The 27,768-nt window shown below is 37.8% G+C and overlaps 1 protein-coding gene across 2 annotated transcripts; it reads left to right on the plus strand.

The window, feature by feature from the left end:
• The first annotated feature begins 1,087 nt into the window (after window positions 1–1,087).
• On the plus strand, window positions 1,088–24,788 carry NEDD1 (NEDD1 gamma-tubulin ring complex targeting factor). 2 transcript variants are annotated; one of them, XM_053978560.1, is made up of 15 exons: window positions 1,088–1,189; window positions 2,204–2,347; window positions 4,224–4,318; window positions 5,701–5,817; window positions 6,944–7,084; window positions 12,007–12,236; window positions 13,225–13,426; window positions 14,342–14,528; window positions 17,090–17,221; window positions 17,400–17,441; window positions 17,869–18,092; window positions 18,813–18,945; window positions 19,238–19,394; window positions 21,725–21,791; window positions 22,476–24,788. In XM_053978560.1, the coding sequence occupies exons 2-15, from the start codon at window positions 2,212–2,214 to the stop codon at window positions 22,578–22,580; spliced, it is 1,968 nt and encodes a 655-aa protein (XP_053834535.1). In that variant the 5' UTR covers window positions 1,088–1,189; window positions 2,204–2,211; the 3' UTR covers window positions 22,581–24,788. The 2 variants fall into 2 exon arrangements, with proteins under 2 accessions (XP_053834535.1, XP_053834534.1); XM_053978559.1 differs by lacking the exon at window positions 1,088–1,189 and adding an exon at window positions 2,055–2,087.
• The last annotated feature ends 2,980 nt before the right edge of the window (window positions 24,789–27,768 follow it).

Below are 27,768 nucleotides of genomic sequence, written 5' to 3' on the forward strand. Positions count from 1 at the left end.
GCTTTAGATTCTCTCTGTACTGAAGCTAGAATGGAATAACAAGTGCTGGCCTCAGAAGTGAAACATGACAGGCTTAGCAGCAAATTAGGACTATAAAATGGAGCAAGAGTAGAAGACTTGCAGGAATGCTGTGGATCTCTTAACACTCAGCTGAGAAGGCAGGTGGTTGAAGATATAAATTACGACTAATGATTGGTTAATGAGGATTAATAGATGCAACAAAGACATGATCCTCAATGCTGTAGGGAAATAATGGCATTTTGTGTAACAGTGGCATGATTTCTCCGATTCTGAGTTCTCTTCTACAGACTAGATCCTAAATGAACCTGGAAAATCAAGACTCCATCAGAAAAGGAAAGTAAATCAGACATTTCAGCTCGACTGGCTCTGAGGGTACACAGGATAAAGACTCACTCAAAGTCTACAGAAAGTTTTGCTACAGGTTCCACGTCTAATATATCTTTACATTTAGTATATAATTTTGTGGGCAGGGGTAGAAAGCAGGAATGCAAACACCTATCACCCTAAAGAAACTGCTACCTTTTATTTTACCGGATGAAAACAAAAAAGTCCCTCCTTCTGTAAAATTCAGCATGGCCAGGGTAACGGCTCTATTGCAAGTCAGGAAACAGATGCCGCAATTCTCCCTTGCTCGGTGTTGCTAGAAGTAATGCATTAACTGCTATCACCTATTTCGCTCTGTCGCCGTGATGTCCCCGTGTCCCAGAGGTACGGACACCCCAGATGCCGCCTGTACTGGCTGCCTTTTGCTCAGCACTGAAATCTGCGTTTCCAGTTCAAAACGCGGCAGATCTGGTGCGTCTCGGGGGGCTTATTGCGCGGCCAGCGCCCTCTCCCTCCGGCAGGTGCCGGGGGCGGCTCCGTGCCGTGCGGCCTCGGGGGCCCGGCCCGCAGCCCCTGCCCCGGCCAGGCCCCGGCGACCGACCCCGGCGCTGCCCCGCGCGGCCCCTGCGGGCCGCCGTAGCGCCGGGAGCGGCGCGCGGGGGCTGCCGGGACGGGGCGTGTGAACTTGGGCGCGGCGCGGCAAGGCGGGCCGCGAGCGCGCGGGGCCGGGGTCGTGCGGCCGGGCCCAGCCGGGACCGGACCGGTCCCGTCCCGTCCCTCAGGCGGCGCTGGGCCGGGCCTCGGGGCGAGCAGCGGGGGCTCGGCCCGGTGCCCGCCCGGCCAGGTGCGCAGCGCCGCGGGGAAAGCGCGGGAGCGGGGCCGGGGCCGGGCGGTGGCGATGCCGAGGGGCGGGGTGCGCCGAGCCGCTCCTCCCGCGGCCTCCGGCGCTGAATTGCTTGTTGAGAGCCAAGCTCTGTGTGAGGCGGGAGCAGCGGCTCCGCGGGCTGCTGCCCACGGAAGGCGTATGTGGGCTCTGACTTTCTTGTGTACTTTTGTGAGTGTTAACAGTTGCGGCAGTAAGAATGAATGGCCTAAAGCTGTGTGGAAGCGTCCCGCAAACTTTGGCTAAGGAGTGTTGGTGTTCTCAGCTGAAGGAAGGCTCACATTTACAGTCCTTGTCTGTTGATAGTTCAGAATTACCAGGAATAAAAAGTTAAGAGTCAGCGCTTCAAACCAGGCACCGGTTAACCTGGCTTTAAGTCTTCAAAGGTGTAGGTCAAAATAAGTAGCAGTATATTGTTCTTGGCCTTTTTGCTTCGTAATGTTTTGTAGGGTGCAATGAAAGGTGACTCACTGTCGCTTGTATTCTACTGTCAAAGGTTTAGTTTAAAGGATTCTCGGATGTCTTCTTTGGAGTGGTGAGATGAACGCTGAAGTGAGTCCTTTAGGTCTGTACTGCCAGCCTTGTCCTGCAGCAGTTTGATTCTGGTTTGTATATCCCCATCTACTGGTGGGAAATGGGTCCTTCAGATACTCAGGGCTTCCTGGTAGGCAGCTGTGAACTGTGGTGATAAAGCCTTCATTTTAGTCTCTTCATGCCATAGAGGGCCTGGCTTTGTGAGAAAGAAACCACGCATTTCCTGCCAGAGTTCAAGCAGCAAAAGCTTGGAGTGTCTGCTGCTTTCATTCGTGTGTGCAGCTGAACGGTACTAACTGTTTAACTCTCCAAATAAATGCTGCAGGTATCAAGAAAACTTCAACTGTGCCATTTATAATTGTCATTTTGAATTGTTAGGTTGCCTGGTTGATTTTTAAATTTTATGTATTTACACTTATTCTTTTATTTCTGCCACAACAGGTGCAGCCATGCAAGAAAGCATACGTTTTGCATCATCAGGAGATGATATTAAAATATGGGATTCCTCATCTTTCACTGTGGTGGAGCAGTTCAACCCACATACGCCCTCACATCCAGTCAGTTCACTGTGCTGGGCCAGCAATAGTATCCTTTACAGTTTCAGCCATATTTCTGTGGGTGTTCTGCAAAATTCCAGTGTGTTTTTTAATTTTCCTTTTTTATGGAAGTGTTTGTAAAACAGAGGCCTGATGCATTTTGAAGTCTTGCATAAAAATATTGGTATCTATTTTGACCAGAGTTTTGCGGTTCCTCGTGCTGAAGGGACTTGCAGAATGAGTTCATAATGGTAAATAATTCTGAAGAAGTTTCTCATCTCAGGAGCCCACACTTTTCTAATGGCTGTAATGTGCCTGAATTGCCTGCCAACTGTAAAGCTTACTCATTTGTTTCTTCAGTAGTTGATTATGATGCTCGCTTTCAATACAGTGCTTAATTAACTGACAAGCTTGAGCAAAGCAACTGCTGGTGTAGTAAAATTCTATACATAGTATAGTGAGGAGAATTGTAATCAAAGATTTTTTTTTTTGTAGGACAGCTTATTGTTGATTCTAATGATCTTTCATAGTGTTCACTTACCTCTAAGCACTGGCTTTCCATTGCTTGTAGCATTTGGAGAGGAAGCACAAACCTGTTGTTGTGTAGGAAAACATTTGTGGGATGGTGGTGATTTGTCATCAAAATGGATCTGACCCATTTAGGTCTTTCACCTCTGACTTGGAAGCCAGGGAAGTCTTGGATAGTGATACAAGGGGCCAAGTGTACATATGAGATGAACATATGAGAACTCTCAGTGGGCTGTCAGGTAAACAACTTGTGTGGCTGTCACAGGAGAAGGTGGTGGTGCCTCATCTTGATGTAGGAGGCCAGGACGCTGGCACACAGCATATGAATCCTCCGTGTTCTGAATGTCTGTCCTCAAAGTTAATGTATGAGAAAAAAAGGCTGTACCAATTGGAACACAGATGAATGTTTTAGCTATGGAGCTTGCAGAGAATTTGAAGCGCAGATATAATGTTTTCATTTGTATGCATACACACTAGTGTGTGTTTAGTAAACTATCTACAGACAGTCTGTCTTACATGCTTTCTTCTACCAAGGCTCCTCTTCATCTCCCAAAACTGAAACAATGAAGTACTTTATAGACTTGTCAGCTTGTTAAGGATAAAGCATTAGTTCTGGTTACGCATAGTTCTGTAAAATTATACAAATGTGCCTTAAAATAATGCAAGCAATAGCAAGCACTACTCTGCCTACTGGTTCTGTTGTGTTAAATCCAGCCAATTAACCTGTGTTATTCTTTAATGAGGAAATGCAAAATCACAATGGGCATTGGCCAGAAGACTGAATGATTACTCAGTTTGGTTTGGTGACGGTGCAGATGCAGTTTTCCTGCTCTGTGATTCTATAAATGTTCTTATTACTTTGGAGTACTTGGTTTCATAAAAGGTTCTTTTTAGTCTTTTGTTTTTCTTCTCTCAGTACAGAGTGGGAGAAACTGGCAGCCGCTCTTTGTACTCTAGAAACTGTATGGTGAAGTAGTCTGACATTTGTCATGACCAGGACCATTCTTTAAATCCATAGTCTGCTAACAGCCACAGACATTCCTTTGAACTAGTGATAAATGGGGCTCTTACTTGGAGGTATGGGGAAACAGAATTGTAGACTGGATAAGCTGCCGTAGTGGTAAAGAGCTCTTAAATAATACCTGGCAGATATTTCTAGTATTTTCTATCAAAGAAATTGCTGTCTGTCTTGTATTGGCAAGTAAGGGCTGTAGTTAATTCAAGAGCTTCTTAATGAAAGCTTAGAAAATAGCCTTATGTTTCTGTTTCTAGGTCCCTTCAAGGTCCAGTGCTTTAGACTGTTTAGCCAATCTGTCCTCTGTTCAATAAGGTAAACTTCCTGTTGCTTTTATTAATCACCAGTATTCTACAATTATGTTCCTTAACTTGTGACAAAGATAGATACCTGGCTACTGCTTCTGCTGCTGGTGATAAAATAATTGTTTCGAGCTGTAAAAGCAAACCTGTCCCACTCTTTGAAATAGCTGAAGGAGTAAGTATGAGTAATGCTTTTCCCTCATTTTTTCCCCAGTTCACTTGGTGTCCTTTGTGTCTCACATCTGTTCTGCATATTGGGATCAATGTAATTTTAGTATTGTTAGAATTATGACACATATGTAAAAACATTTCCTTGTGTATTGTTAAACACATATAACGAGTGGGGGCAATAGTGCTTTTAAAACAGTTCTGTCAGTAAGAAGATACAGATGCAGTTATGCAAATGTGATAACTTGAGGCAGTCATGGTTCATATGTTATCTAATGTGTAAGAAATGGAATAGCTCAAGTTTGAACTTCATTTTCCAGCTTGAGCTGTCAGTACTGTGCATGCCTATGAATTGTACACTGGAAAACATAAAGAGTCTTTGGAAGAGTTGTTCTTGGAGCGTACATGTGCCAGCTTGTATTGCAAGAAACAAGAGAATTTGTGTTGTGTTCAAGGCTTTTTTTTCCCTAGTTAAAAGGAAGTGTGGCACTTTAAAAAGCTGGACTTCGTTTTAGAAGAGTCTCTTCACATGGTCACTTAAATAGCTTGTTAGTATTCTAAACCATTCGAATTATTCTCCTTGAATAGCTGTTGTAATGTTAATTTGGACTGGAAATTTTATGAAAAGTTTTAGGGCGCTGAAGCAAACACTTTCAAAAATGGAGTGTTTGTCCTGAAGATTTCAATAAATTTGTCTATAACTAATGCAATCCCTTGCAATTTCATCATGTCAATAATTAGATGGACTTGTTTTTTCTTCACTCAAATCTTGAGAACTTAAAAGTGAATTTTCAACGTGATGGAAATGAATAATAATTTGTCCTCAATGTAGGCCTATCATTAAGATTGACCTTTTTTTTCAAAAACTGGTACTTCAGTGATTATTTTAAAAAGAACCACTTAACTGAATTATGAGGTTTGCTGCTATAATATTCCCTGTAATGTTTAGGGAATGTGAAGTATGTAACTTAGACAACTTCTGGATTTCCTTCTAAAGAGTTTTTTTTCTTTAACTTAGGATTTCTTTAAAAAAACCTGAGTACCTGAATAAAATACTATGATTGCTCTTCACGGAGCTATAATTTAAAGGGAAAATGCATATTGGAGGAAAAGGTGTCAAAAAATTTAAAATGGGAATGGGCAAATGTGAGTATTTGAAGGTTTAGTAATTAATAAACTTACATGTTAAAGTGTATTAAATATATGTCCAAACTGGACTTGATTTTAAATGCCTTTTGTTAGGAAATGGCTGTAGAGTACAAATAGGTCTGTCTGTCAGTGGGACTATTTGTACTGATGAAACTGGAAACACACATCAATATGCTTGGAAGTAGATTTGAATAAATCCCTTACTTATCTTTAGCATACATTTTCTTCTTTCTCCATTAGGCAAAACAGACATGTGTGAGCTTGAATTCTAGTTCTTCATATCTTGTCAGTGGAGGCCTTGATAACACAGTTAATATCTGGGATCTGAAGTCCAGAAAGATTTACCGCAGCCTAAAGGTAAGTTTGGCTGAGGAAGAGCTGTAGCTTTCCACTCTCAGGTTTTGCTGCTAACTGTAAAAAATGTACTTTCTCTAAGTCTGCTATCTGTCTGGATCAAGGTCACAGATAGGAGCTAACACACATCTGGGTCTTGTTCAAGTTTGTGTTCTTTATGTGATGTAAATAGCAAATTTAACAAACATACGTAACTTGGTGTTTTCAGAGTACAGTTCTATAATAATGTGTTTAAATTTCCTGAATAGACTTCTTATTTTTGCAATTTTTTTTGGTGTTGTCTGATGGGGATTTTTTTCAGGAGTTGCATTCCAGGTAGTTGCTGTTTGTGGAACACTGTAGCAGAACTAATGTGCAAAACTGGGAGATGGTTGTCTTCTAACTGATCAGTATGAATTCTCTAGAACTTTTTTATGATGCACAAAACATAGGATGGCTTAATATCTTTCCCACATGCCTTCAGTAGATGGTTTGCCCTTATTTAGCACCACTCTTTTAAGACTACGAAACTTCAGCTTTGATTTATCCTTTTTTTCTTTCAGAGTTACAATTGGAAAGAAAACCTCTAGGTATCCAATACAATATTTTAAATATCTATTCCTAACTTTTGGGTTAGAAGTACTCCATTGTCTTCCCCTATATAGGAATATAGGGGAAAAAATAATATATTCATTATACACAATATCATCACTCTGAATGACTGTACTGAAAAGCTGGTTGGTAAATATATGTGTTACGTCTAAAAGTGACAGAAGGGGAAGTTGTCAGTAGTACATCAGATTAACAGAAAGTATATTCAAATATCACTGGTTTCTGGGAGACTTCACTTTTAAATAATATTCATAACACCTGTAATAAATATCGCTGTGGTTGTCATATTAAAATATTGTATATAATTATGTGTTCATCTTTACTATTTTATTAAAACCACCAATGCAAATGATCAGAGAGTGGTTATGATTGATCTTTGGTATATTTTGCTGCTGTTTTCTGTGATATTCCATACCAACTCTTAAATCTTTCAAAATGTTACTAGATGGTCAGAAAAAATAAGTTGAAGTTTTTTTGCAAAAGCATAAATTAAGAAGAATATCTTTAACACTCTCCCTCTAACCTCCCTTTCCCACAGGAGCATAAAGATGAAATCACATGTGTTGCATATAATTGGAATGATGGCTATATTGTTTCTGGATCTTTGAGTGGTGAAATCATCCTACACAGTGTTACCACCAATTTATCAAGTAGTCCCTTTGGTTATGGCAGCAGACAGGTAGGCTGTCTATGTTATTGTCTATGTCTTTCAGGTACTAAGCTTAATTTGCAGTCTTTAGAAATTGAAAGTACATATCAAGGGGTTTTAAGTTCTGGTATTCTGTTTCATTTTAGTTATTAAGAGTGCCCTTAAGGAAAGGAGAAAGCAGACTGCTGTGTGCATTATAGCCTTAAATACTAGGTAGCATCAAAATACAAATTTCTCAAATGCCTTTTTTTCTATATGGGTTACAGCAAATTTTACTTGGTAGACACTGGCTCCTCAAGAGCAAACTTTGAGATATTTTAGAAGTGATTAAAGCACAGTTGGCTTTACAAACCAAAGCAGAATTTCAATTCACTGCTCAATGTATATTGTTGCAGAGGGCAAAGACCATGCAGACTAGGTTCTAACTTATTCAGAGCTATCTGTACAGGAGGGATGAATACGAGTCTGTATTTGGAAATAAGTTTATTTAATCTGGAGATTAAAATTGCACAGATGCTCAAAGAGAGAAATAATGAGGTTTTATCTTACCTGCTTAGGTGTTTAGTTAGTATTTGGGAGAACTAGTTTGAAGGAAAATTGTGAACAAGGCAAACACAAAACATATGTACTACCTAAGAACCTTGGTAGGGTTTGCCACTGCAAATCCTTTCTGCAGGCTCAAAAGATATTAAAAGAATTAGTGGATATCACAAGGGCAATTCCCTTGATACAAGAGCATTTGCAGTAGTAAATGAGCTGTGTTGTCCCACTGGAAATTCCAATGTGTGCTCTTAGTGAGAATTGTCTTGTCTTATGGATAGCCATGTATTTGAGTTCTAGGCATGCTTTCATTTTTTACTGAATCTTTTTTACAGAGGTTGGAGCTGCCTAGGGGATGCAGAACTGTTGCTTTGGTCCTAAACCTGACCTTTAATGTTGCAAGGAATGCTGAAGTTGTGACTTATTCCTTTTCTGTTACTGCAACAGCTTTTTCATTCTTAGATTGCAGATAGTGTCAAATTAAATTCTTCTCCTGTCTCGCATGAACAGTATAACGTGGTGAAAAATCTCTTACAATCTCACAGCATCTCGGGAATTATGGTATACTTTCTGATGAAAAATCTCTGTTAAATTTAAACTATTTCTGCTCCTAGGTGCTGCAGTGTCTTTGATCCATCGCCAGTCTCATACTTACATTGAAGCAAAATTCTATTTCATACTTGGTTTGATCTTAAAAATCCATCTATATAGTCAGGTCATTTTTTTGATTTTATTGTTGTGATCTTATGAGGAACGTGTATGCGAGGCAGGAGCAGGGAGGTCCATGGCTGGATTATGCAGCTGAGGTGAATATCCAGAGTGCAGACTATGCTACTAGTTAATTGGAAAATGAAGAAATTCTTGTGAGGATGATTTGCATGAACCTGTTTGATATATTCAATTCTTTCCACCAGAAAGTGATTAGGAGTAAGAGATACGCCATGAATAACTATTTTGTCAGATGAAATCAAGAAGTCTGCTGCAAAGCTGAATGACCTTTAGGATGGATAAAGATATTTGATGTGTTAAAGTAATTGCAAACAAAGAGCTCCTGTTCACATCCTAAAGGGTCTACAACATTTTCTTAGGGAGGGCAGTTATTTGATTATAGCTTTCATTTAAAGGGAATTGAGCTATGATTTTGTAATGAGTTGGCTAGTTGGATGTCCCAGCTTGTCTTTGATCCTAAAAATGTTCTTTCCTTTTATGTGCAAAAATGGCTCTATTCTTGTTTGGGGTTTTAATTGAAGAATTGGAGAATTGATTCTACAGTGAAGAAAATATCTGAAGACTTGTGTAATTCTGTTAAATTTAAAAAGCCTTTACTTGTTTTATAGCTTAGGGGCCAGGTTTCCTTAAGAGTAAACTTGAACAGATAAACGGTGTATTATACTGTTTGATCCTGGTACTAGTTTCCTGGTTTAGGAAGGGTCACCACTCCATAGTGACTTTTTTTAGAATTGGGGAATGTGAAGTCTAACTAACCTTAAAAATTTTAGCTTGTCTGTGTTTGATTCAGCATGATGGAATGTAGTTTCCGTGCCAGTTAATTTCTCATGTTGTGTAGAGTCTACAAGTAGTAGAATAGCCCAAGGTTGCCATGCTTTCTCTGTCTTCAAACAAAATTCTTTTCATAAGAGCATTGGCCTATATTCTGTTAATTGATTTTAATTTAGAACACCTTTGTGTTTTATTAAAATTGAGTTCTTGCAGAGTTGTTTGCAGATCCCATAATTTGTCTTTGCTATTGGCATTCATTTAGACTACCAGATTCTTATCTGCTTGCTGTTGTGAGGATAAATTAAGGTTTGTTTCAAAATACAATGTTTGTACAAGTCTTCACTGCCTGATGCAGTTCTCCTAGCAACAGGATTTAGTTTAGCTGTTTGATCAGCTGGCTGATTTGTAAAGGAGTGTGATGGATTCTGGCCACTCCATACAGTGAAAAGTTTGTCAGCTTTTAAAGCTAAAAGTAGGGAGCAGTGGTAGTATGGGGAATGTAGGTATATGAAAGAAAATGGAGAACTTGTCCAGACCTGTGAGGTTAAAAGGATAAAGGAGAAAATTAAATGGATGACTTGGTAGGGATAGCAAAGGAGGTTTGAGAAGAGCTAGAAGAGAGTAACCTTGGTGGGCAGAAGGACAGGAGTGAGAAAAATGAAACATGAGCAGATGCCAGGGCAGTAAGGAGGAATGTGTTTGGAGGTGAAGAGTTGAGAGAATTGTGAGGGTCAGGAATATTTCCCATGTAGATCCTGCTTGTAGTTAAAGCTGTTACTCCTGAATCTCTCTGTATTTTTTTAATGTAAGCAAACAGAAAAATGATGATAAAATTGTGACCAGTAGAGGACCATATTAATGATGAAGAGTTGTGCTCATTCCTATTTGAATAAGAGGTTGAAGGTGCCACCTCTTTAAAGCAGGTTGAAGCAATTTGGCTTCCAGCAAGATACACAATACAAGTGCTGGAAATGATGCTGGAAGAATATGAAACAACACATATCTCCATTAAAATGAAGCTAAAGACAAAAATAGGATAAAGGCCAGTACAATGTGTTGTGCTGTGGTCTATGCCAGAATACAACAATAGCTTTTTGAGAGCATTTTCAGGCAAATAAAATATTTCAGCAGTCATTGGACTGGACTTGAGTAAAGTACTTGATAAAGTGCTTTGTGAGAAAATACTAAGTAGGATGGGTAAGAAACTCATTATATTGATAAATCAAACAAATATTTTCTTTCATTATCTGTCTTGTTTAATATTTTCAGTAGTGCTTACGATAGTAGAAGTAAGGTCAACAAAACTGGGGAAGGGTCTGGAGCACAGGTCTTGTGAGGAGCAGCTGAGGGGGTTGGGGTTGTTCAGCCTGGAGAAAAGGAGTCACAAGGGGACCTTATTGCTCTCTACAACCACCTGAAAAATAGGTACTAGCAAGGTGGGGATTGGTCTCTTCTCACAGGTTACAAGCAATAGAAGAAGAGAAAATGGCCTCAAGTTGCACCAGTTTAGATTGGATATGAGGACAAAATTATTTTCTGAAAGGGTAGTGAGACATTGAAACAGGCTGCCCAGGGAAGTGTGGAATCTTCATCCCTGAGAGCATTCAAAAAACACATAGCAAAAAACACACTTAGGGACATGGTTCAGTGGAGAACATGGCAGTGCTGGGCTAAGGCTTGGACTTGATGATCTTTGAGATCTTTTCCAGCCTTTACAATTCTGTGATTCTAGGTAGAGCTATGACGAAACCCAGTGGGACGGTGTTTGCCCATAAGAGAGGATTGTGTCAGTATCAAAAAATGATTGAAACTGTAGACACAGGAATAACTGTGATGGAGTAGAAATTAAGACACCAGATTTAGGGGACAACTGAGGCTCTTATTAGTGTAGGATTTCAAAATTCCCATGGGAAAGGAGTTGGATTTCTTAATATAAAATGACAGTGACTAAAACAGACTCAGAGCAAAATATTTTGAGGATCATAAAAGATTTTAGTTGTTCATATTCAAGAAAGATTCATACTGGGAGAGTTGCAAACAGACTGATGGTACTGAAAAAACAGTCCTGGGGGACTCTCATTTTTTTTTAATAGCAAAATAAAGCCCAAAGGAGGGTGAGCTTGCTGTTCTTTAAAATGGGATAGCAGCACTGAGGAATTAGGAAAACTGTTTGACTGTAAGGGCATTATGGTCCCAGGAACGAATAGATGCAGCTGGGTCATAAGTAAAATTAATCAGGAAATTGAGTACTGTAGTATTAGAGCAGTGAGCTTCTGAAACATCCTCTGAAGCAATGTGCTGGAAACAAAATATCTTTTCTGAAAGGCAAGTTAAGTTCCTGGTTCTGCGATAGCAAGGCTGTGTGTGATAAACCACACATTATCCTCTTCTGTGGTCTTAGTCCACAGGTTGAAGTCTGTTCTGCAGGACCTACTTGCCTAACTCTGGAGTTGGCGTGTCTTATGAAATTGGCTGATATCCAAGTACCTCAAGTCAGTGAAGGGGAATTAAGTTTAACATTATTGGCATTGGCAGAAGACTAGTTGGTGAAATAATGTAACTTTTCACTCCTTTAATTTTAGATGTGTTGTGGGGGTTTTTTGTATGAAGGCATGATATTTGCTGAAAATTTGAGAAACTTTTCTGGAAGTTTCATTTTTCTTCTCCTTAATTTTGCAGATCACCTCATACGGTACCGCATAATAGTAAAAAAAGAAAGTCTCACCCCCAATAGCAAAAATGGCATTTTACTGCAAAATTATTTTTTCTGTTTTTACTATTTATATTTCAGAGTTGTAAGCCTTTGTAGACTACTTTAAGTTTATATTCCTAATCTGCTTGTGTCTTTAGAAAATAATTTAATATAATATTTAATATTGGTATTAAAATTCATTTTTATATGTGTTTTGCAGCCTATTCGACACTTGAAATATTCATCCTTTAAGAAATCCTTGCTGGGCACTGTTTCTGACAGTGGAAATGTAACTCTCTGGGATGTAAATAGCCAGAACCCATATCATAATTTTGAAAATACTCATAAAGCACCAGCCTCAGAAATCTGCTTTTCTCCAGTCAATAAGCTGCTGCTTGTAACTGTGGGTTTGGATAAAAGAATTATTCTCTATGACACTTCAAGTAAAAAGTGAGTATGTGAAAGACCTTTTGACTTTAGAAGATTCCTTGTTTGGGTTTTATAAACTGAAAAAACATGCCTAATTATGACATGAATTATTTCATTCAGCCCCCATGCAGAATGGTTGAAGTGGTTGGCATATTGCTACTGGAGAACCTGTCCCATAGTCCATTTTAACAAACAAACAATTGAAAAACGCCAAGGCGTGTGGGAGCTAATTGAAGTCCAGTTTATGGGTGATGTTCTCCAGTGTTTGTGTATGGGCTTTTCTTGTTGATAGAGAGCAATTAACTTCTGTGATGGGCAGTACAGCCTGTGCCAGCCACCTGAACTTAGCTTGCCTGCTTTTCTGGTTAAGATAAAAGATGTAACTGTGGTGCACAGAACTGCTGAGATAGGGGAGAATATTGGATGAAAAAGCAGGAAGGATGGGAAATAGGTGGTGGGACTTTGTAGTAGGAGGATGGGATGGCGAGTGGTTTTGTGGGACATTGGTTTTAAAGTGAGTAATGCTTTTACTCTAGCTGAATAAGAACAGGAGTCTGTTTGCATTTTGGAAGGATGCAAGCTAAAGGATGCAAACTGAAGTTTTTCCTAGAGCTGTGGGAAGGGTAGAGTTGATAGGCTTGGGAAGCTAGAGGATGAAAGAATGTATGTAGTATGATTGCTGCTACAAGTGATGATACCAGTAAATAATGTTGGAGTTTGCTATTAAGAAAGCAATATGATCCTGTCTTCATGAAGTCTTTTGGGGCATATGCAGTTTTTTTTCTTGTTAAGCATGAATGCTTAGTGTAAGCCTAATTCACTGTTTCTTAAAATAGTTCACGGAATTTACTTGGCACTGGAGAAGTTGAACTACTGACCTGTAGCTGAATTATGAAAGCTTTTTTTTTTATATATATATATATATATATATTTCTTTTAGATATTTTGTGTTGAAAAGTCCAACTCATGAATTCTAAAAGATTCATCCTGTCCTTTCTCATATTTGAAGGTTACTGACAACAATTGTAGCGGATTTTCCTCTAACCACAGTAGACTTCATGCCTGATGGTACTACTTTGGCTATAGGATGTTCCCGGGGAAAGATCTGCCAGTATGACTTAAGACAACTGACATCACCAGTGAAAGCAGTTACTGCTCACAAAGGCTGTGTGAAATGCATACGTCTTCAGTTCAGCAGCACTTTTACCAAGGTATTTTTATTGTTCAGTATGCAGATTAATGAAAGCAATTATAAGTTTAAGTTCTGAAAAAAGTTTAGAATTCACTTTCTAAGCATTACAGATGCCAACAAAATGGGATCATACCAACATAGGAATTATAAACTGCTTAGTCTTAACTGCTGTTTTAGGCGTTGTTAATGTGGAATTCCCCCCACTCCTGGCCTCAGTGTAGGAATAAGTGGAACTTACAGTCTTCTAGGTTTTTGGGTGTGGATATGCTACCTTTGCAGATCAGCTTATAGCACCTCTGGTTATTTGTAGGCATTAGCAGAAAGGTCTGTAATGGCCCTTCTGCTTAAGGAGAAGACACAGGGCTGCTCACCTGAAGAGATTTTTTATGTCCTATATATGGACTTTTGCTAGCATATATAAACAGTGTAGAAGTTAATTAAATAATAGAGAAGATTTAAGAGGTTCTTCCAAGACTTAATTAGGATCTACTTTATTGAGAAACCCTGTGCTTCCATTTAGTGGACACTGAGAGAACCTTTGAAATGGCTTCTTTACCACTCAGAGACTCTTCTCCTCTAGCGCACTTACTGCTAGTGGTTAACTCTTCCTGTAAAATTTGGAGTCTCTAATACTGTAATCTCTTTTTTTCTGCTGTGTCTAAACCTGGGATTAAAATTGAATCATGCAGGGTCACTCCACTGTTAAATTGTTGCTATCCTTGTGGAGGTCCTCACGGATGTTTCCCATGCTCTTTGAAGTTACACAGAGATACCTTTTTTTATATTTATAAAGGCATATCGCCTAGGCAACCTTTGCAACTTAAACTGATTTTTTTTTTTTACTGTTTTTAAAAAGGGAAGTATATTGTCTTGTATTTTTACTTCTGGCTGAAGGAATAATGGCTTCTCATAATTGGTTCTATTTTTTCTTCAGTCTAACATCACAGGTTCTTCAAATAAACCCGTGTCCAAAAGAGTAGAAGTCAAAACTGGTAGTAATCTTGGAGGAATTCAAAATACTGGCATCAAAAACATTGCCTCTCAAGCATCAGCAGCAGTTTCCTCTCATCTTACACTGACAAATGAGAATAAAGGAGGAGAGATTTTTCAGGAGAAAACAGGTAATGTTGTGTTCCTGCTCTTACAATAGTTGGCATAATGGGGAAGTTGGAAGCAGTGTTTCATGTTTTGACCATTACAGTATAAAAATTTCACTGAGGGAAGGGCATTTGTTAGGAAGTATTCTGTGTATGTACCTGCACATACAAATACTTATTTTCCCTCCCCACTGTGTAACACATGCTGTGAAACTGTAGGAGGTAAATTGGGTCCTACTATAAACTTAAGACACATGAAGTCTTAAAATTGTGATGATACTGTGGGACTACCTCTTGCATTCTGACTTATTGCAGATTATCTTTATGTACATAATGTAGTTTCTGATGCAATGTCTGCATGGAATGCAGAGTTAAAGATTTGTAATGAAAAGGAGTAGCAGACCACATCCAAAAAAAAAAAAAAAAAAACCAACCAACAAAACAAACAAACAAAAAACACCTAGGAAAACACAGAGAAAAATAGCAACCTAGTCCAAAAACCCAAGTGACAACTGAACTGTATTTTTGTGAGAGGCATGATTCCAGTATTATCACATGGTAGGAAAGATGTTAAATATAGTTACAAGTATGATTAGTTGTATAACTGTACTTGCTATCTATGCCTCTGAAATTAACAAGTTCTTTGTAAGAATTCTGAGCATTCCAAAACTCCCACTGTGTGAAATGTAGTCTTAAAATTTTATTTATTTCAAGAGTTCTGAAAATATCAAATCAGTAACACTGCTAGTTTGATTCTTCGAAAAAAATCCTCAGTCCATTTTAACGTAACAGCACTTTCTCCTTCCCTTTTAAAATAAGGAGAAATACATTTAGTAACAGTAATTAGTCAATAAGCCACTGCAGTCTATAGGGATGTGTATTAATGACCTCCCTTGGGTATGCAGTGAAGTATGAGGTGAAGTCAAATGTTTCCTCTGTATGAAGTGTTGCTAATCAATGTTACTGAATGGTGTGGAAAATTTTATTTTGGTTAAAACGTACGATTTATTATCTTTATTTGAAGATGTAATGGCTGTTACCCCTTAAAGAGGACCATGCATAATAAATAAATGTTTTAAGAAAGTAAAGGCTTACCAAGCAAAACAGTTTTCCTTAATCTGAGTGTTAAATTTAAAAGTAAAAACCTCTGAATACTGCAGAAGATATTGTCTTTAAGGTTAAAAATGGGAATGGATGAGACCACAAACTTCATTTGTTGTCTGGAATTTCTTCTAGAACCTGTTCATAGGCTTTAACTTTAGAGAAATAAGGGGCATTCAGTAAAGTAATCTGATAACATACTCAAACAAAATTGAGGCTTTTTGTCACAGGTATTTTTAAGGTACAGAAGTACAAATGAAGTCAGAATGTGATGAGAAACTTGGATGTACTTTGAGCTGGCTTCCCATAAACTCTCATTTACCAACTGTTCTCTGCTTTAAGTACCTTACTACATTTATATTTCTGGGAATGGGTAAAAGTGCACAAGATATTTTGGCCCAATTTTATGCTTTTTCTACGTAGATCCTCTAAATTCTGATGCACAGGTTGATGCTGCACTTCTGATTTGATTCAGTATACCAAGTATTTATTTAATTAGCAAGTGCAATCCTGTGTTGGTGTCACAATCGACACATCTGAAGGAGTGAAAAATATAATATATTAATACATTTAAATGTGAAATCATAAACATAACTCAAGTTCCACTTAATGTAAATACTTGGACATGATTAATTGCAGTCACCCACACAGTCATATTTGGATCACTTCAACAAGTAATCCCACGTAGAGAAGTACTTGTAGGTTTTATGAACATTTTGTGAAATTATGAAAGTTATTTTGGTGGTTGTCTGAGCAGTTCAATTCCCTTTCTAAAAACTGTAGTTTGAATAATTACTGGGGATTTTTTTGGACTTAAGATATGCTTCCGTTCTTCAGACAACTGTCCTTGGTACCATGCATATAAAAAGCATTTTTCCCCTCTGGATTGGGTCAGGGAAGGGGCTTGAAGGTAGAGTGAGGAAAGGTCTAGGAACAAGTTTGGTTGAGGTTTTCTTGCCTGCAGTTGTAGCTTCAATTTGACTTTCTAATAGAATATATAAGTTGAATTTCTAATATTAGAAATAAGCAGAAAATATACTAACACTAGGTAAGCTTTAAAAAAGGAGTTTCATATAATTTTCCTTGGAATGCTTAATGGCTCTATTACAGCAAATTTTTGGTCTTGCAGAACAAATTTATATTTTTATCATCTGAATGTGGTTGCCTTATTAGCAGAAGGTGCAATCACTAGTTTCATTTCACCTGATCCACCATAAAATTGCTGCACCCATCATATAGATTTCTCTGAGCATGGGTGGGTTCTCCAATTTTACTATCCTCCTCTTTAGCTTTTAGTTGTAGTCACCTTTGTTGACAGCCCAAATGAGGAAGTTAATATTGACACTCTAACTGGCATCTGCAGACGGTTCTGAAGTGGTTACTGGACTTCCCAAGTATCATCTTTAGTGTGAGATTGTTTAGCCATAATGTATGCTATTTTTGGAAAAGGTCAATTTCTAATGGAATGATATTGCCCTTTGAAGGTTTTCCCCATAGTTCCAGCTTGGATGTCATTCCATCTAAAGAAGCAGATCATGGGAAAAGTGCTGAATTAAGTAATTTTGATGATTTGGGTCGAAGTAGTTTAGGAGATGTGTTCTCTCCAGTCAGAGATGGTAAGTTACTAATACTGAAATTTGTAAAGCGTCATTCCTCTGCATGTAGTGTGACAAAATGTCACTTGTGACTTACTGACTGCTGTACCTACTTGATATTTTAATTTGTCTTTGATTATGAACTTGGTGCAGTGATACAAATAAACACTTCATTTGTCTATTTTCTGCTGTTTTATAGATATTATTGCAAATAAAGTGACTGAAGATCCTCAAGGAAATGGTAAGCATATGCCAGTGATAGGTCTTTGGAGGTCTGTGCTAGTTCTCACATACTGGTTTTGTCATAACATTGAAAAAAAAGAAATGACCAAAGCAGACACTGTAACAATTTTTCTGGGAATTGTCTGACACATTAAGAGACACAACATGGTAACAGGAAGTCAAGAGTATGGTCCTAAAGTGATTAGATTTTTTTTCCCTTTATACAATTTATAGTGATACACAGAAACTTTTCACATTTTATTACTTTTATAAGGATGAGGGCATCATAAGTTGGATGGAAGGATGTAGCTTTTTGTGGAGTACATTTTTCGGTGATTTCTTTTGTCAATCAGTTTTGTATGAGTGTGCAGGCATTTTAACTGTGGGGTAGATGTGGTGTGTGTGTTTATTGACCTGTGTGTTTCATCTTTTCCTTTTCATTTTAGGCTTGGATTTCCAGTCCTACCTGTTAGGTTTGGATTTTCTCCCACAGCCAACCATTGCCTTTCCATTAAAAAGAAACCTAGTGGGCAGTAGTGCACAAGGGACACAGTCTAGCCCATTGCATGCTCTTGTGGGATCTCCAATTAAAGAAGAAGAGGAACATCCAGAGACTGACTCTAAGAAAATAAGTCTTGGAAAACAAGAATCTAAAGATGTCTTGAAGCAGGTATTCTTGTTATGAGTGGACTCTTTCTGAGTCTTGTCAGAATATTACTGCTTGAAGAAAAGAATACTGAATAATGCCCAATCTGATTTTATTTTTCAACTCTGTTCACACACTGTTAACACAAATCTGTAAAACCTTGTGTGATTTAGGTGAATTGACCTTCAGCAATGGAAGATAAATGTATGTTTGTCTTAAATAAGATCAGGTTACTTAAGTTCCCATGAAACAAAACAGGTAGCCTGAGGAATATTTTGATTTTTCTAGAAAATCAAGAAGGATGGTTGTACCAGTATGATCAATTGTTGTATGTTAGGTCAGTTCCACTCTCTTCTTTCCCTGTTTTGCATCTTCCTCTTTTTCTTGAGATATCTTTCATATGTCTCTGCACAGAGCTTAACTACTTTTGTATTGCTCTTGAGAAGTCTGAGTTTGCTAGGAGTGATACAATCTAGTCACAACATTTTTTATGTGAAAATCAGAGGCCCCTGCCTTTTGCACTTGCCTCTTTGTGCCTACTTGAGGCAATTGGGAATGTTTTACCAATCCGCTTTTCAGATATCTTGCTAGGAAATGAAAAGCATGTATTTCTGAGCAGATTCGTAAAAGCAAAAATGTTTGAAGGTGCATTTTGGAAAACTTAGTCTTCAAGTGCAATTAGACAATTGTAACAAGTAGATTTAATCTTTAAAATAATAATAATAAAAAAATTTCTGTTGTCAGGTTTCAAAATCAAGCTTATCAAGCATAGAACCTTCTCCACTGCCATCTACTCCTGATGTAAATGAGAAACTAGTGAAGACTATTCAGGCCCATCCTGCATATGATCTACCAGTAAATGGTACTACCTCACCAAGTAAGTTGATAATTTTGGCCCAGTTCTAGGTGTGGTTGGTTGTAAACTGACGTGAAATCTGAAAAAATGGACTTGATCTCGGTTCTTTAAATCAAGCCAGCCCTCCTAAAATATTTCTAGTTGCCTCTGAAAAGACTAATTCTAAATCTGATTTGTTCTTTTTGCTAAGGAGTATTTGAGGTAAAATTAATTAAATAAATAACTACTTTTTAAAAAGTATCAGTGTAATGCAGTATATGAATGGTTTTTATTTGTCTTGAGGGTTCTCAGTATTTTATTTTCAATTGTAAAGGTTCAAAGATAGCATCACCTGTCACTGCTGGAGTTGCAAGTTCATTGTCAGAAAAAATAGTAGAAACCATTGGGAGTAGCAGACCGAATGCACCTCTGACAGCAATTCAAATAAACTTCATTCAGAATATGATACAAGAAACAATGGATGACTTCAGGTACTGGTGTTCCTGCAGTGTGTTTTGTTTTCAATGACATGTTTTCTTAATGAGGTGTTTCAGCATCTGCTCAAACAAATTTCTCTTTGGATTAGAAAATTACACCATTTATAGTCCTATTTTTGAAAAACTAGGTATGAAACTTAGTTTTTAATAGCTCTGATGACTAATTAGTCTGATGCCTCTGAGGGCTGTTGGTATATGACTTTGCTGACGTTTCCAGATTGAGTGAATATTTCTCAGATGGTAAATTTAGTCTGCATAGCAAGGTCTCTACTCTTTTCCTGAAGCCTTGCACTGGTTTCTTTTTCTCCTTGCTCTTTTCCCTATCCCAGCAGGAGAAATTTCAAGTTGACATTGGGGAGAATTTGACATAGCCAGTTGACTTGTGTTGGCTTTGATTGTTGTTATCTTGGCATGTGTAAGGTGAAACAGTGTGTGTGTATTTCTGCTGGTGGAACTTTGCATTGAAATAACATCTGTGCTATAAGTGATGGTTGGTGTGAGCTTATTTTATGGATATCTAACCAACATTCCAATTGTCTTGAAAGAAGTCAAATTAGCATATTAGCATACTAGCAAATTAGTCTATTTAGAGTAGAGTTTAAAGAAGGTGGAGAAGTTAAGAGAATCTTATCTAGGGCATCACTTCCCAAACCCAGTTTAAGATGAAGTAGGTTGAATGGAGATGATGGAGAAGAATTTCCATCAGGGGGCAGGGGAACTGCTGTTGTCTTGATGACGCAAAGCAAAATCAGCTTAGTAGGTCTGTGTACTATGGCTGTTCTGTATCTGCCAACAGAAAAAATACATCAAATGTTATTTTATGTCTTTACATAAATGTAGTATGGTAAAACTCCCCTGGGATTTTTTGGCAATAAACACAACATCTGATGAACACCTGTAACTGATGTAACTTAAAATGCAGTCTATGTATTGCAGATGTGTTTTCTTTTACATCTATGTTCATGCACCCTAGATTTTGAAGTTATGCTTGCCAGTCTTTTACTTCCAGTACCTCAGATCTGGAGCCTTAAATACTGTGTTTCTCCTCTGACCTATACTTTCTGGAGTGTCTGGAAGGCTCTACTGGCCCTTTTCCCAGTTTTAAATTGCAGATACATTTAAACTGATCATGAAAGATTGTTAGTACTGTGGTCAGTAAGAGGGAAGTGAACTATTGTAAGCTTCCCATTGATGTAACTACCTTTCATTTGCTGGAACCTGAGGAAAGGATTTTTATCATCCTTGCCTGAAATTCAGGTAAAGGGGGGAAAAACAATGAACCTTCAGGAAAGGACCAGGAATAATATGTAGTTCATTTGGTTCCAAAAAGATGTTTGTTTCTTGATCTCCCTGTCTTTGGGAGATAACCTACATCTTTGGATTTATAGGATGCTAGCTGGCATCTATACTTGATATACTCGAAGAAGATTGCCTCCAGTAGATGTTCTGTAGCAAAATAATCTGTGGAAAGAGAAAGTGAAAATTGCCTTTAGGTTTGCTGTATGTTTGAGGAAAGGAAAATGAAGTACGATCTGTGTGTGCCCACTTAAGAAACACCTTGCTTTGTCAGGCCAGTGGTACCCATAGCACAGTATTCAGTCCCAGACAGCTGCACTGTTTAGGAAGAACTTGTCAGCTTGCCTGCTTTTCTGTGAGCTGTTCTCCTTCTTCTTCCTCAGCTCCTGGAACTGTTGTATTAATGTCATGATCAGAGGCTATTTTCAAGCCTGTTTTTTGTAGTGTGGAATGGTTGTCCATGAATTAACAAATTCATGTCCACTTTGCAGACAACACTGCCACTGCTTTTTATGTAGATTTACCTGCATTATTCCATGGTATTGAGAATAATGTATCACTTACCACAGTTGATGTTTTGGGCATCTTTTACAAAACACTGTTGAAAGTCATGTACTGAAAAGGTCTATCTTCAAGTACAGGTAAATATCTTTCCCTGTGGTGCTTATGATCAAGGGATTGAAAATTAGCTTTGAATGGTAAAAATGAGAGGAGTTTATAGCTTGCAAGTGAAAAATAATCTTGATATCACCATGTCTATATTTGTGTTTCTAAACTGAAAAGTCCTGCACCTTCTTATGTGCTGAAAAAAAAAGATACTTATAAAAATCAGTATCATAACAAAAGTATTCCAAAATAAGCTGTAGAATATTATGTTACATGGTATAAGGGTTTATAGACTTTTGATGAATGAGGTGAGGATTTTAATAAGTGAAGGTGAGGAATTGCGGAGTTTTGGGTGCTGGGGGTTGAGAGAGACTGCTTCATAAGTAAGTCTAAGCATTTTCCTTTTGCAATTCTTCCCCCAGAGAAGCATGCCATCGAGACATTGTAAATTTGCAAGTGGAGATGATCAAGCAATTCCATATGCAGTTGGTATGTACAAGGACCATAATGGGAAATATATTCAGTTTTCAATTTTGGTAATACTAAGGCATGCTATCTTCTCTCAAAACTGAAAATCTATTTTGTTTATTAAGACCAAGAGAGGGAGGATTTCATGTGAAGGAGAGGGAAAATATGAATGGGAATCTGTTAAATTGTTTTTTCTTTGATTAATAAAGGGAACCTAGGGGTTGAGTAGGTATGAATTCCATATTTCGGGAGTTACAAACAAATTCAGCTGTCCTTTGGAAAGGGCCAAAGGCTGGGATAAGGAGAAGATAGATGGAATTCAAATAGAAAGCTTCACTTGTAGATACTGTATGCATACTGAGCTGTTCAGTATTCTTTAGCTTCACCTTTTTATGAATCTTTGTTCTTTTGATCTGCATTAAAAAGACCTTGTCTGGGTTCTGAGCATTTTAATGGAATCTGCATTAGTAGATTCTCATTCTGAAGAACTGCAAAATATCCTTTGATAAAATATTCACTAATGTATTAATGATCAAAATACTGTATGTCAGCTTAAAAGGGAAAATCTTACTTTTCTTATCAAAAGTTTTTAAAAACAGAATTATCTACGTTATTTCTTTTTTAAAAGAAATATGAAAGCCAATAGGATAAAACTGGAATTATTAACTTTATTGCTACTGATTGAGACTTTTTTCTTTTCTGTAGAATGAAATGCACGCTTTACTTGAAAGATACTCTGTAAATGAAAGCTTAGTAGCTGAAATTGAGAGACTACGAGAGGAAAACAAAAGACTGAGGACTCACTTCTGAAAGATTTACATTGCTAATTTTATTAGCGTGAACTCACTACAGGTGGTGTGTTGTCTGTGACAGATCGTCATCACTGAAGTATTGTTTGAAGACCTATTACTATTTTGAACAGGAATCTATTCTTCTAAATAACTGGTGTAAGATACTTTGTGTAATTATAAAATTTGTAGCAGACAGGCACTGTATAAAGAGCATTTGCATCCTCATGCTGACCACCTTGCAACGCAGCCTTCTAACAGAAAAACTCCAAGGATACATACGGTATTGGAGTTTTAGCAATACGTAAAGTGCCTTTTCATGAACAAAATCAAACCAGGGCAGATGCTTTTACTCTAAGAACTTTCTTATATATACCTACTTTTCTATCTGCTTCTTTATTCTGCTGCTGTCAGAAGCAATCACTACAGCTTGCCTTTTCAGATACTTCCCTGGAAGAAAAAAGGGAGTGAAAGCCCCTCTTTTGTGCACAACATGGAGTCTTGTTTACAAAGAGCTGGAAAGTACAGTAGTCAGTTAAGTTTATTCAGCTGGCAGCTCTTCTGTCCTGAGCTTGAAAAACTAGAGCTTTCAGCTAGAGCTTGAAAATATTCCCAAATTCAGTGCCACAGTCTTTCTTACTGAATTCATAAGTTTGTTGTTGCAAATGCTACATCAACTGCACAAGGAGATTTTTTGTTACTACTTTGGCTATGAATCTAGAATTCTTTTTATTTACATGTATTTGAATGTTGTCATAGCTTGTCTGATTTGAATGCAACTTTAGTCTTCAAAATGTAAGTATATTAATAATATAGCCATTAATAATACACCAATGTGTAATTGAAACCTTTCAGTCTGACTCAAGCACTTTTTGTGCCCGACCTCCCCTTCCATTGGTAGTGAGCAACTCTTGATATTGAGCAGTTGTGTTGTAATTTTGAGTCATGTTGGTTTAGCATTATTGTGGCCTTTTTCAGATAGCTGCATACCAAATCTATTATCTTGTATTATTAACAACCATTAAAGAGCAATCATTACTTCAGTAGCATAATAGTATCATACTGGTATGTCAATATTTCTGAAATGAAGCTCAGTAGGAAGTCCTGACTATTGAAGTGCATGGGATATTTGGCTTGGCCTTTATTTTGACAAGAAGATTAAATTAAAACTTCAATTTTAAATTACTTTAAAATCAAATGCAAATTTTAAATTGTATTAAAAATTTCTCTGAAAGACTTCTTCTACAGGTGCTTCTTGCTATTTAAGTTTTTCTGGAGGCTTCTTAATTTTCCCTCTAATATTTGCTTGTTTCTTTTCACAAATTCAAAACTCAAGCAAAGTCTGAACAACATGGCAGGTTAATTATTTACAACATCTAGTGTTTAAATCCATGACGACACTCTGCTACTAAATGAATAGATAAATAAATGAAAGCCATAATATGTAGTGTAACTTATTTATGTTGCAAAACTAAAGAAAAACTCCAAACATGTCTATAATGTTTCCTTACCTTTAGCTTTTTTTAAGAAAAGAGACTTCCTTTTTTTGATGTCATTTAATGAAAAACAGTCTTGTAGCAAAATGAGGGTGTTCGAGTACCTTTTAATATTAGGGAAATGACTTTAAATATCTGTAGTTCTACTGCTTTTAAAAGCTTTTAAAAATATTTCTATTTCAAAAATAACTTCATATTGAAAGGAAGCAAAGAAAGTTGGGGTATTTTTACTAACTTAACACACAGCGTAGAGAACTCTTTGTTAAGTTCATAGGATATGTAAGCTTGACACATAGACTACACAGTTCATGAAGACAGTAGTAGTTGAAGGTAGCAAAAATATCTTAGCATCCTTCTATGTATGCTTTTCAGTGTTAATGGAGTAACCTGGCATATTTCCATCTCTTGATTTGTTCAAGTGCTCTTGCTGGTGTACCTGGATGACAGCAGGGAGTTAAACCATTATCTTGGGTATTTTGCTTACAGGTAATTTGGTTTCCTGACACCGAACTGTATAATGTTTTTAATTCCTCCAAATGGAGGTGACTATAGCAAGAGTGATTAAAAAGATTTTTAGGGCTTTTGTCCATGTCTCAGGATTACTGTAGTGCAGGTGGCTTACACATGGTGTGTGAAGACCCACTCTGCCTATCTCTATAAGGGTATGTTTTGCCTTGTACACAATCTGATTTGTATGTTAAAATAAAGCTTGTTTCAACCTTTTTGAGAAAAAAGCTGTGGTGACAAACTTATTAAAGAGAATAATCTGTGTTGTAGTTGTTATGCCTCATCTGGCACCATCTACCTGAAATTCTGGAGTAATCTCTCTTCTGCCTTTGTGGCTTCATGTAGACCATCCAATCATTTCCACAGAAATGTTCACAATACCTCATGGTCTTGGAGTAAAGGGCAGATGAGCAGTTCTCCCTTCCAAATTAAAAACTGTTACAATCATGTCAGAGAGATCATATTTATAGCTAAATATTGCATTCAAGCAGATGTTTTGGGCAGGAGGAATAATCCTGTCTCCTAGATTCTTGTCTCCTGAGGTCCTGGTGAGCTGGACATGCTGCTTCTTCATGTTAAACTTCTGGATGTTTAATTTTTTTAAATTCCCTTCTCATGCTGATACAGACTTTCTGTGATGAGAAGTTTATTTGCAGTTTCAAGGTATGTAGGGCTTGAAAACTGATTTTGACTAATTGATTTATTCTCATAAAAATGCAAAATGCCAGCATGTTCTTACTTCCTGGCAGCAGTCCACCAGTGCCCTATACACACACTGTATTCTTCATAAGCATGACAAGGATGAATTTGGAATTTGCACATTGCCCCTCTTGCACAAGGAACATGGCATACTAGAAGAAAGAACATGCTTTACAGACTGCATTGCCAAACTGTACTTGCCAGCAGATGCCCTAGATACTAAAAATGAAGATGCAAAATGGTTTTAGATTATTTGTATATAAAGGTAACAGATCTGATACTGCTGAGTGCTTAAGGCTGACAGGTGCTGTGTCTGTGCTACCCACCAGTGCTCTTGTGTCTTTGGGTCATTATGGTGCGTGTCAAGAGCTGCACCTTCTGGTCTGGCTGAGTACAGCCATTTTCACATCATCTCAGGCCATGCATCTGGGCAGTACTTATGAACAAATTCTCAGCTGTGGAAACAATCTTGTAGTCTTCCTTAAGCAGCCCGTGCCAGACACTGCCAAAGATAAGTTACAAGGCCAGAGGGACAAGAGTAAAAAATTCTGAGGTGTTTTCAGGATTAACTGTGAAATTAGCTGTGATTCTGGATATCTCTCTCTAGCCAAGGAAGTACAGACAGTACCTGTGCACTTCACATTTTCGTATTTGCCTGGCACAGCTATAGGACAGGGAAGCTTAACAGTGGAATCATACTCAGTAACTAAAAGTCATGGTAAGGACATCTCTTGTTAGCTGATTTTGGCAGTTGAAATGCTGATACATTTGTGGGACTGAGAGCCACAATCCTTCAGATGTGGACAATGTCATATCTAGTATGCTGTCTACAGCAGTTGCTAATAACACTTTTTGTTACATAGCCACTCTTACTAACATTAGGGGCTTATATGAGATGTTTCAGTTTGGTTGGTTGTTGTTTGTTTTTTGGGGGTTTTTTGGGGTTCTTTTGTTTGTTTGTTTTTTGTGTGTGTGGAAAGGTATCCTAAAGCTAGAATGCATATCTAATATTTCCAAAATAAACAGAGAAACTTTTGAGACAGTGCATATTTGATAATATGTGGATTATTTAGAGCATCTTTGAGATGGCAGGGGGGTGATGACCCAAGAGACCTATTCTTCGTCCAGAAGGCACTTGATTTTGAGAGCAAGTTAAGAATCCACTAAATCAGCAGAAACTTAGAGATTATTCTGTCTTCACCTGGATATAAACAGCAGCTGACTAAAAATAAAGAGAAGTGTAGACTGCAGATACTTATTCCTTAGCTTCATTAGCACTCAAAACATCCAGACCTGAGCTCAAGTAGGAAGTAGCATTCCCTCTTCCAAAGAGACTGTATCATGACTGAAGATGTTTGGTGGAGTAATAACTGCCCTATTTACTTTGGACTGTGCCTATGCTGAACCAGTTCAGGCTTCCAAATGCTGTTGCAGCATAAACAGTAATGCTTTTTTTTTGGGGGGGGGGGGCTTAAATCATCTTAAATCTTACAAGTGTCTGGCTTGGGGCTCTAAAATTGGCTGATGAGTGTTGGAAGCCATCCACTCTCCATCACGTACTAGAACAGGAGTTCTCTGAAACAACTGCCAAGCTTTGTATTACCAGTTGCCCCATGCAGCCATTGGCCTAGCTGCAGACATAATTTTGGAGGGAGTTTAAAATTGTCATTATACCTCTGAGGTATACCTGAGATGTGTTCTGGTAGTAGAAACAGAATATTTTTCTCCCTTAGTTCTATCATGTGCGAGTTGCAGGACAAATGCTCATGCCTTGAGCTCTCTCTCTTGAATTCCTCATTTGTTCTCTCATTCTAGCTAAAAATACCGAGGCTCATATAATGGAAAGTTATTATGGTTCCTTTCCAATATCTTACACCATGAAGTTCTGTCTCTTTATGGAAATCACTGAGACAATGCTTTTTCAGCCTATTATTTTGCAAGAATGATAATTCTGATTTATTCTTTTCATCCCTACTTGTCCTCTGAATAATGGAGAAGGAACAAAATTACAGAGAGAAAAGGACGCATGAGAAAAGAACACAATTTCCTATACAGGTTATTTACATACAAGTGCCTTTACTGGTTATAAAAATACACATTAACTAATACAGGGCAGAAGTGTTCCAGAATTAATTTTAAAAAATTAGTACTATAAATAAATACTAATGCTTGGTTGCATTACTATAGCACTACTTAGGAGAATGCCTGAATACCCAGAGGTGTCCAGCTGGGGATATTTTTTATAATTATCAGGTTGCAGAGGGTGAGCTGTATTTTCTGAATAGCAATTCTTCATGTTTTCCTCAGGTCTTAGACTGGCCAATCAAAAATTAGGGCGAACCAACCTGATTCATCATTTTTGAAAGTTTTGGGCTAAGTAGATGGAGTTGTCCCTCTAATTTTGTAGCATCTGAGCTGAAGCAGTTCTGGCTTTCTGCTGTTCCAGTTCTCATCATTGGGCTTTTTTTATGAGTCAAGAAGCTGATGAAATTTATCCAAGTCCACCTG

Source organism: Vidua macroura, chromosome 5 (assembly GCF_024509145.1).
Source record: "Vidua macroura isolate BioBank_ID:100142 chromosome 5, ASM2450914v1, whole genome shotgun sequence".
Lineage (NCBI taxonomy): Eukaryota > Metazoa > Chordata > Aves > Passeriformes > Viduidae > Vidua > Vidua macroura.

What these genes read in the sequence shown, in the direction of transcription:
- NEDD1 (XM_053978560.1), top strand. Translation starts at nt 2,212, where the DNA reads ATGCAAGAAAGCATACGTTTTGCATCATCAGGAGATGATATTAAAATA. An exon ending in TTGGTTATGGCAGCAGACAG is followed by an intron (nt 7,085 to 12,006) that starts GTAGGCTGTCTA and finishes TGTGTTTTGCAG; the next exon opens with CCTATTCGACACTTGAAATA. An exon ending in GATTTTTCAGGAGAAAACAG is followed by an intron (nt 14,529 to 17,089) that starts GTAATGTTGTGT and finishes TGCCCTTTGAAG; the next exon opens with GTTTTCCCCATAGTTCCAGC.